Here is an 11523-nt window from a genome sequence, read left to right on the forward strand (position 1 = left end):
TCGGTACTACGTGGGAACTCTCCCTCATCTCCCACTCTCAGCTTCCCTCTTCCTGTTTACCAGTTACTTCACAAAATAAAAGTCCTTGGACCTTTTTCAGTGCTACAGCACCAAACACCATCCCATAATTAGCACAAATACATCAGGAAAACCATGCACCAAACGCCATCCCATAATTAGCACAAACTCATTAGCACCAAACACCATCCCATAATTAGCACAAATATATTAGCACCAAACACCATCCCATAATTACCACAAATACATCAGGAAAACCATGCACCAAACACCATCCCATAATTAACACAAATACATCAGGAAAACCATGCACCAAACACCATCCCATAATTAGCACAAACTCATTAGCACCAAACACCATCCCATAATTAACACAAACTCATTAGCACCAAACACCATACTCATAATTAACACAAACTCATTAGTACAGCACCAAACACCATCCCATAATTAACACAAATACATCAGGAAAACCATGCACCAAACACCATCCCATAATTAACACAAATACATCAGCCACATCGCTTATGTGGACTTTAAAATGGCGGCTGCCGCAGGTACAGGTGATTCTCGGCAGCAAACTCTCGCTTCGTTCATGACAATACAGGCGTCTGCAGGCCTAATAATTGTCAATAGTATTACTCTATCTGCCACACCTGCATTTATACCTTGCTGCCTTACACAAACATTGCTGTGCACGGACAACAAACAAACTGGGGAAGCGGAACAACGCAGTGTGCCAACCCTCCTCCTCCCGTACACCAGCGCAAACTTTATCCAAACCGTTGCTTACCTTGTTTAATGGTTCTGCCTGTCTATCTACGGGTCTCGTAGTAATCCTACATGTTGTTGGAACTCCTGCTGCTATCGACAGGCTTTTCCCTCGCTATCCCTGCTATCGCTGCTGGGAGGGAGAAATCCCTGAGATACCACCAACAGAGCTGGAGCTAGGCCTACTCCAGGGAAGTGAAGCATGCCTTTTGCCCAGTCAAGCGATTCATGGGCATTGCCCCACCGAAGTTAAACCTGGTGCTCGCGGATTGTGGATGGCCTTCACCCTTGAAGAACCTGCTTCGGATTCCAACACGCTAGCTGGGATATGCTCCTGCTGGTCTCTCGGACTTGCTGCGCCAACTCGGTGTACCAGAGTAACAACCCCTCAACCAGCGGTGGACACCTCACGGACCTGCACTTCGCCCGAAATCCCACACCGGCTTGGACGACCTAAACAACCAGTCTCTCTCTCTGCCCACCCCAACAATCATCTTTCACCGGTGGGTAACTGACACTAAACTTAGTGACGCCTATGAAAACAAGACTGAGAACATAAAAACTATGCCAAGGCTCCTAATTGTTATTCTGCTAATAATTGGGAATGTTGAACTTAATCCCAGGCCCGACTCAAATGTTTTTTTACTTCCATGTCTATATCTCTGGGGTTTATGTGTCCACCACGCAAATAGCAACATATCATTTTTTTCCTCCAGTGGTCTATCTGCCACAACTAACCCGATCCACCACATACTTTGATTCCGCGACCTTAAATAACCCTGTAGCGCCAATTTTTCTACCTCCCTCACAAAACCCTGTCATATCTCCGTCTTCACCCCCTGAAACATCCCCTCCCCGAAATAAATGTCAAATCACCAAGCCTCGTAGAAGGTCACTCCATCGTCGAAAAAACCCGTCTAATTTATTTGAACTCGGTAGGGCCAGAGGCTTTAAGATCTGCCATCTCAATACCCGAAGTCTGGCCCCTAAACTAGATAGCGTGAAAATGTTACTAGCACAGTCCAAAGCCGATGTTCTGGCGGTCTCTGAATCATGGCTAAACTCCACCATCCCTGATTCCTACCTTTCGATAGAAAATTACCATCTTTATCGCAAAGACCGCAATGACAAAACCGGTGTTGGAGTGGCTTTCTACGTAAGTCAGAAGTATACACAGTCATTAAGTACACTCAATACTGAGTCAGAGTCATTACAACTGTCAGTCAACTTCACGCCGCAACACGCTATAACTGTAATTGTCACCTACAAGCCTCCTAATGTCAGTGCAAGCCTTTATCGATCTCAATTCTCTGACATAATTAAATCAGTTACAACTAAGGAGCTTGTAATAATAGGAGACATCAACCTCGACTGGAATGACGCTGCATCCAAACCTTTGAAAGCTATTGCAACAAAACTTGGTCTATGCCAACTAATTAAAGATCCGACCAGAATAGGCCAGACACGCAGCTCAATTCTAGATCTTATTTTTACTAATTATCCGGCTAAATACGCACTCTCCGGTGTGATTGACGCTGATATATCCGACCATCTGCTTGTTTATGCAATCAGGGAAAAAAATAAAACCTCCAAACAATCATGCCCGTCCCTTGGAACCTAAAATACCACTGTCAAAACTACCGCATTTCAAAGCTGAATTTAGTGCAATTGACTGGAGTGATCAGCTATCACAGAGAAATCCAGATGATATTCTCTCTCAGACATAAGAAATAAATGCATTACTGAACTACGCAAGGCTAAAACAACATACTTCCAACAGCAAATCACCCAATCTGCTTCCAATCCAAAGTCTCTCTGGCAGACTCTTAAAGTCATCACTGGAGAAAATGAAAACAAAAAGAACACCCAAAATCTGCAGATTTCCCTCCATGGCAGTCTAATCTCTGACTCTGAAAAGATTGCAAATGCCTTTAACGAATACTTCATATCATCAGTTCAATAACTAGCATCTGTGTTTCCCATTTCCCATTCCTATCCCCCCCTATCCTCAACAACTGATATGTTTTCTTTCTTTGAGATCACACAAGATGATCTCATAAAGAATGTAAACACTCTAAAAAACTCTAACAGCCGGGATAGCTATGGCTTAAACACTGTGTTTTTGAAGACCCATGCTAACAGCCGGGATAGCTATGGCTTAAACACAGTGTTTTTGAAGACCCATGCTAATAGCCTTATACCTCTTCTCAATCACTTAATTAATCTCTGTATCAGGCTGTCCATTTCCCCCTCCAGCTGGAAAACAGCTCAAATCACACCGATTTATAAAGGCGACAACCCTTGTCTGGTCTCTAACTATAGACCTATAGCTGTACTCCCAACAGTGTCCAAGCTGCTTGAAAAAACTTTGTACAATTAAAGGAACTATATGTACGATTGTGGCCAAAACTGGTACTGCAATCACTTTCAAATTATTGTCGAGCGGTGTATCCCCTCCCCCTTCCCCCTGACTCGAGGTTGCCAGTCCGGATGCCAAAACACTACTGACTTCGTGAATTAGTAGATAGGTGGAGGGGTGCCTCAGGCAAAAACACAATATGACATGACAAAACACAACATCAACATTAGTTGAGGGCTGCAACTTTCACTTTTTAAATGACAATATCCTGGCTGGACTACTGTTGTCAGTGATATAAGTATTTGAAATGAACATGATTTCTTAATGTCTAGTGACATATCAGGGCCATTTTATGATTTATTGAAATACATTTCTTACATACAGTTCCTTTAATTAAGCCGTTATCTAGAAAACAGTAACAGGCTAAGTGACTGCCAACATGGTTTCCGTGCAAAACGGTCCACCATGTCTGCCTTCCTACTTTTCACTGAGGAAATTCGTAACTCTCTCAACACATTACTGGAGCAATTTTTATCGATTTTCGTAAAGCATTCGACACAGTAGACCACCTGATTTTATTATCCAAACTTCACTTTTTTAACCTTTCGCCCTCAGTATTAGACATGATCTCTTCTTATTTAACTGATAGATCACAAGTTGTCAAAATTGACCATGCAATATCTCAGCCCTTGGGATGTGGTATGGGTGTCCCACAGGAAAGCATTCTGGGGCCTTTACTCTTTCTTCTATATATTTATGTCCCAGCTGTGTGTAAATACTCTAAATGCCTAATGTATGCTGATGACACTGTGTTCTTTTCTATCTGACCCCAACTCTGATATGATAAACTCCAAACTGTCATCTGACCTTCAATTTGTACATAAGTGGTTGAATGACAATCACTTAACCATCAATGTTAAAAAACTGAATGCAAGTATTTCCACTCACCCAGAAAGCATCTATCCATCACTAGTCCTGTAATCTTTTCAAATCAAACTCTTGTCATCACCAAATCATATAAGTACTTGGGAGTACAACTTGACATCACCTTACATACCGTGAACACGCTTCCAAGCTAGCTAAAAAGTTAAATTAGAAACTATATGTATACAACAAGATCAGATTATACCTATCCTCTACTGTCTCCAAAACCTATCTGCAAGCAATCATATTCTCAACCATTTCATACTGTCTACCAATATGGTCCCTCACCACAAAGGAAGTTACTGAACCCATCGCACGGTTGTATTACCGAGCTCTGAAAATCCACAGTAATCTTCCCAAATGGACACACCACTGCACTGCGCTCACTTAATCACATGCTCTGTCTTTTCAAAATTTTATTTACAGTTATGCTATTTCTTTTTACTATCAACTCCAACACAGCACTTCACGAACACTCATCTCTCTCTAGCCAACACATAACATGCCTCAAGTGCGTGCCACTAGGTCAGTTTCCACGGATCTCCACCCAGTGCCCTCATACAACAATGGCTTTGGCCAGAGGTCCTTCATACATACGGCTACCAGAGTTTGGAATGGCATTCCTCAACACATCAGAGAATTACAATTCATCACACAATTTAAAAAAAACTATAAACTGCTACTCCTCAATACATACACTTGCAAACACTGACCTCTATCCATCACTGTCTGTGCTAAGTCTGATGTCTATATGTTTGCCTAGTGTTGTATGTAAATGTGATGTGTGATGTGCCCTGTCCCTGTTACTTGTTATATGTGCTGCAGAACAGGAACCTGCTGGAAATCAGTTTTTTCACTGATTTCACTTTTTTTTTCAAAACGAGTCAGGCCCGTTTTAAACTGTAACTTTGTTACTTTTAATACTTTCCTGTATAATAAATATGAAATGAAAATCAGGAAAACCATGCACCAAACACCATCACATACTTAACACAAATACATCAGGAAAACCATGCGCCAAACACCATCCCATTATTAGCACAAATACATTAGCACCAAACACCATCCCATAATTAGCACAAACTCATTAGTACAGCATCAAACACCATACCCATAATTAACATAAACACATTAGGAAAACAATGCACCAAACACCATGCTCATAATTAACACAAACACATTAGGAAAACAATGCACCAAACAACATCCCATAATTAGCACAAATACATTAGCATCAAACTCCATCCCATAATTAACACAAACTCATTAGTACAGCTCCAAACACCATACTCATAATTAGCACAAACTCATTAGTACAGTTCCAAACACCATACCCATAATTAGCACAAATACATTAGTACAAACACCATACTCATAATAAGCACAAACTCATTAGCATCAAACATCATACTCATAATTAACACAAATACATTAGCATCAATCACCGTATTCATAATTAACACAAAGTCATTAGTACAGCTCCAAACACCATACTCATAATTAACACATTAGGAAAACAATGCACCAAACACCATCCCATAATAATAAGTCGTTTTGGTAAAATTTACGAAATTAAATTATTGTACTCAAACAAACGGCCATAAACTAAGCTTTCCAACGATATGTATATCGAGGGTATTGCCAAAAGTATCGCTAAGATAACTGCATGCAAAGTTGGTATGGTTCTCCTCACACGATACGCCAAAAAATCACCTTTTTAAGTAAATTGTCATGTGCGATAGTGTGAGGGAACAGCTATGATTAGCCTTACGGTAGCGTGACTTTGAAGCGGATGACTGACTATGCAGTTTCAACCGTGCAATGAGTCTTTTTCTGCCCCCTAGTTAATACCTGGGACAGTCATAAGGTGTCACTATAGAATATAATTAATGTATTTCAGCGGAAGTAAGGGGAGAGGTAGTTCTGTGTACACAGATTGTGTATAGCCTAGCCTACTTTTAAAATGTGCTAGCCTACTTCAATGGAAAACTTCTCCTGGTCCCTAAAATGACGCCAGGATATTTCTAAAACTTCGTGCTTTTGACCGTTCGTGCCCTGAAAGACAAGTCTTTCACATTCATATTCGGTTACATCTGGCAAAAACGATATAGAACTGACACATTGAGTAACGAGTAATGAGTAGCCTAATGAGTAAATTAGCTCTACCGTACCCTACCGTAAAGCCTTATAGAGGCGTGGACAAAGGGAATGACTGCTAATGTGTTGAATCTTCACCTAAATAAAATAAGGGTTTAACAGTCAAAACGTATGTTTATCCGTGAAATTTGTTCACAATATGAAAGTGTAGACTGCATACTGTCGAATTATGCAAAAACGTGAAATTCAACATTTTAACCTGTACGTTTGTTTATCGTGGATTTTCTCAAAATAGCACCGTGCGCAAAACGACTGGTTTCGCCTTGCAGGGTCACAAATACATTAGTACAGCACCAAATACCATATTCATAATGAACACAAACTCATTAGCATCAAACACCATACTCATAATTAACACAAACTCATTCGCACCAAACACCATATTCATAATTAACACAAACTCATTAGCATCATACACCGTATTCATAATTAGCACAAATACATTAGTACAGCACGTGCGTACTGTAAGCGTTTTGTGTGTGTGTGCTTGACAGTAGGCTACTACATCAGGTAATTGCCTGTAGGCTACAAATGTATACTGCATGCCTACGGTATTGGGTTTTTGGCAACGCCCCGACTGTTCCAAGTCTGGTACACACACACACCTCAGCAGCAGGTTATCAGTGTTCCCCTCAGGAAGATCAGACAATCCCAACACACTCTATCCAAAGAATCATCAAATTGTTATCTGTTTGAGAAGATCAAAGCTTCTCCAGATAATGTTGTAGGGCAGTGTTTTTGGATTTAAAAAAGGCCTTTGATACAGTTAACCACAGTGTCTTGCTCAATAAATCAAAGCAATTTAAAATGTCACCCGAAGCTCTGAAATGGCTCAAATCATACCTGGAGGGTAGACAGCAGTGTGACAGGGTCAAAGGGGTGAAGTCCAGTATGCTTGCAAACAGCATGGGTGTACCACAAGGATCCGCGCTTGGTCCATTGCTGTTCACAATGTACATTAATGACCTTCCGAGCTGCTGCCCAGGTGTCAACTGCCAGATGTACGCTGATGACACCATCATCTATGTGTCCGCTAAAACACCCAGCCTGGCAGGAGAGCACCTGACGCATCTCGGAATGGCTTGAGTCGTCCCATCTAACTCTTAATGTAAAGAAAAACTGTGCCCATATGCTTCTCCATGAGTAACAGGCCTGATCATGAATTATTTGAGGTTAGGATTAAAGAAGAAATCACTGAAGTAATGAGTGAAGTGAAGTACTTAGGGATCCTCCTAGACAAACATTTAAAATTGGACAGTCAGGTTAAGTACATCTGTATTAAGGTCAAACCAAATTTAAACTGTTTTCGTTTTATCAGAAAGAACCTGTCACACCAAGCTGCAAAACTATACATGCATGCAACGATTTTCCCTCATTTATCATATTGCATCACATCATGGTCACAGGCTTCCTCAACCACTATGAAACCTATAGTCACAATATACAAGCAAGCAATAAAAATCATGGACCAGAAATCACTGAAATGGCATCACTGACACTGCCATATTTTAAGGAAACACAACCTTCTCACTTTTGAAAATGTTATCAATTTTAGTACTCTAAGATTCTTTTTTAAATGTCTAAATAATCACGTCAAGACTGTTTTCTGAACTGGCCATCAGGCGTCAGAGCTCTCACAGAGCGATCACACGAGCCTCCACCTGTGGTGATTGTCTCGTCCCAGGATGCAAGACTTCTTTCTGCCAGTCTGCTCTCTCTGTAAAGGGGGCCAAACTTTGGAACTCTCTACCCACTGAGCTAAAGTTATAAACTAACAGAAAAGCTTTTAACAAAGGACTCAAACAATAGCTAAAATCTAAACAACAGTGATCACATGAATAGTCCTTAACCGGTTTATTGCTTGCTCAGATTGCCTTTGCTCTGTATCCCATTTATGTTCCTTACATTAAAAATTGCTTGTATTTCTTTGATTTATTTTTGCTTTGATTTGTTGTTTTTTTTCTATCTTTGTCTGTTTTTCCTCTTTCCTTTCTTGAGATTTTAATTGCTCTATCTTTTCAAAAGCCGCCGATGGACAAGTGTTGCGAATTAGCACCTGTGCTAAAAACACTCAAACAATGCATCTGGTTTGTCCAATGTAATTGCTATGTCCATATCAAATAAACATTAATAATAATAACAACTAGAAATGCAATTCCAAGGAATTACCAGTGCATGAAAATGCTAAAGTTGTGATGTCAAATATCATCTATAGTTAAAACAGATAATACAGAGATGGTTACTACGGTGATGCTAGGATAGACATGGTGGTGGACATCGGCAATGTTAAGTCTATGGGGATTTTTAAAAAGTTTTTCTTTAATAGTTTAAAAAGTTTCAAAGATAGCATGCAGATAATACAGAGATGGTTACTACGGTCGCGCTAGGATAGACATGGTGGTTGCATAGCTTAATAAAAGTTGATAGTTTAAAAGTAGACTGTTTAAAAGCTGAATGTAGATAGTTTAAAAGTTGTTGATAGACAGCTAGTTTAATAGATAGTTTAATGATAATTTAAAAGTAGACTGTTTAAAAGTTGAAGGTAAATAGTTTAAAAGTTGTTGACAGACTGGAAGTTTTATGAATGTTGATATTCAAATAGTTTAATGGCTGTGTATAGGTAGATATTTGACGATAACTGAAAGTTGGAATGGCTCTAATGTTTTCTAGCAGTTATGCTAAGGTTTTTAACTATGCTAACCATGCTACTTAGCTAATGTTTTATAGCAGTGCTAACATGCTAACCATGCTACTTAGCTAACGTTTTCTAGCAGTTTAATGAATGTTGATATTCAAATAGTTTAATGGCTGTGTATAGGTAGATATTTGACGATAACTGAAAGTTGGAATGGCTCTAATGTTTCCTAACAGTTATGCTAAGATTTTTAACTATGCTAACCATACTACTTAGCTAATGTTTTATAGCAGTGCTAACCATGCTACTTTGTTAACTTAGTTAACATTTTCTAGCAGTTTTGCTAAACATGCTAACTATGCTAACCATGTTACTTAGCTAACTTAACTACTGTTTTCTAGCAGTTTTGCAAAACATGCTAACTATGCTAGCAATGTTAACCATGTGACTTAGCTAACCTAGCTAATCATTTTTAGTAGTTATGCTAACTAGCATGCTAACAATGCTAACCATGTGACTTAGCTAACCTAGCTAATCATTTTTAGCAGTTTTGCTAAAAATGCTAGCAATGCTAACTAGCTAGAGTAGGTAGGAGTCATAGTTGATGACAAGTGTTGACATGTTAAAGTTAAAAGTTGTTGTTTAATGGGTTACTTTGTTTAAAGGAGAATTCCGGTGTGATATTGACCTAAAGTGTATTGAAACATGATACCGAGTGTGAACGTATGTCTCATAGCCCATCTCGGCTTGTCCCCTGCACTCCAAAATCTGGCGCTAGTTAGCCGATGCTACCAACAGCTTTTTCAATGGTGGTGCTTCGGCATCGGGCTAGCCATGCAAATAAATCACTGTTTTACACCATTTACGAGGCTCAATGTATCTCCACATTTCATTGGTAGACTTCCGAGGGCCCTGATATTTAAAACGAGACATTGAGAACTTTGAAAAAGCACTGGTAGTTTACTTACAAGACGATTTATACAGACAGTATCTTCACGAAGTTTAGCGTTTGCAGCCATCTTGAATTCAGTGGAAATGCATGGATTCCAGTTGCTGCTACTGGAAGAAACTGGAATCCATGCATTTCCACTGAATTATTTTTGGAATCTGATCCCTTATCATACCTGTTCATTCTTACTCGTCGTTTTGAAGAATGTTTTTAAGTTAAACTGTTCAAGAGAAATTGTGTACGGAAAAAGTGGTAAGCGGAATAATAATAATAAGTTGCCTAGGAAGAATAGTACAGTGCATTTTCATGCACTGTACTAACACACCTCTCAGCAGCAGTTTATCAGTGTTCCCCTCAGGAGGATCAGACAATCCCAACACACTCTCTCTATCACACACGAGATGGCTGTCATGAGAGTGTTTTATTTATTATTTTGGTGTAAATAAACACACACACACACACGCAGGAGGAGGCTGTCATGAGAGTGTTTTATTCATTCTTACAAGTGTGTAAATCAGACACATACACACACACACACACAGAATATGTGTGTTTTATTACAGTGTGTAAAACACTCGTCAGACCACGCCCACCTAGCAAAGGCATGTCCTGTTGCTAAGCAGCCAGAAGTGGGCGGGGCTTCACTGTAGTACACTCAAGATTTAAAAACGCTATGACTGTCATCCATGCTACACTGCACCCACCCACACACACACACAGAACGGTAGGGGTAGGGGCTTTAGTAGTTTATCATGGTTGAGTTTAGTGAAATGTTCCTCTGACCATCTCCTCTTCATGTGCTGATGGTTCCATGGTAACCATGCGACAGACGGAACAGTTCTAATACTTCATTTAATGGAACACAGAGAGAGCGTAACAGACATGATGCTTAGCGTGAGGACACGACGTCCAAAGAGGTTTGGCTGCAGAAGAGTCCTTAACACAGAAAACCCGCAAACACACACACGCACACACTCACATACGCACACACTCACACGCACACACACACACAAAACGCTTCCTGGGGCAGGGATGACCTCCTTCCTGTTTGGAAGGGGCTTAGTGATGATGTGGCAAACTGTGATTGGGCGAAAAAGAGGGGTGAAGGCAGACTCCGCCTCCTCTAGTCCTCGCCTGCCTTCATGCCTCGCACATCCCCCTCGTTTCGCATCTGCACACAAACAAACAAACAAACAAAACTCCTCATTTCAATGAAACAATTAAAACGGCCTCATACAGTTTGAGGGGTGTGTGTGTGTAAGTGTGTGTGTGCGTGCATGCGTATGTGTGCGTGCATGCGTATGTGTGCGTGCGCATGCATGTGTGTCTGTGCGTGTGTGCGTATGTGTGTGTGTGCATATGTATGTATGTGTGTGTGTGTATGTGTGTGTATGCGGTATGCGTGTGTGTGCGTGTACCTGGTCCAGCTCTCTCTGCGTTTCCTCCTCCATACGTGTGTGTGTGCGCATGTGTGCGTGTGTGTGTGTGTACCTGGTCCAGCTCTCTCTGCATCTCCTCCTCCATGCGTGTGTGTGTGTGTGTGCGTGTACCTGGTCCAGCTCTCTCTGCGTCGTCTCCTCCTCCATGCGTGTGTGTGTGTGTGTGTGTACATGGTCCAGCTCTCTCTGCGTCTCCTCCTCCATGCGTGTGTGTGTGTGTGTGTGTGTGTACCTGGTCCAGCTCTCTCTGTGTCTCCTCCTCCATGCGTGT

The 11523-nt window shown here is 40.8% G+C and overlaps 1 protein-coding gene across 1 annotated transcript in view; it reads right to left on the minus strand.

The window, feature by feature from the left end:
* Positions 1-10282: 10282 nt before the first annotated feature.
* pitpnbl (phosphatidylinositol transfer protein, beta, like) overlaps positions 10283-11523 on the minus strand; it is a 29233-nt gene continuing 27992 nt past the window's right edge. Inside the window, exon 11 of the mRNA XM_048232737.1 lies at positions 10283-10984. Within this exon, the coding sequence (XP_048088694.1) occupies positions 10937-10984 (48 nt within the window). The 3' untranslated portion in view covers positions 10283-10936. The remainder of the gene's footprint in view (positions 10985-11523) is intronic.

The sequence above is a fragment of the Alosa alosa genome, chromosome 22, assembly GCF_017589495.1.
Source record: "Alosa alosa isolate M-15738 ecotype Scorff River chromosome 22, AALO_Geno_1.1, whole genome shotgun sequence".
In the NCBI taxonomy this organism is placed as follows: Eukaryota; Metazoa; Chordata; class Actinopteri; order Clupeiformes; family Clupeidae; genus Alosa; species Alosa alosa.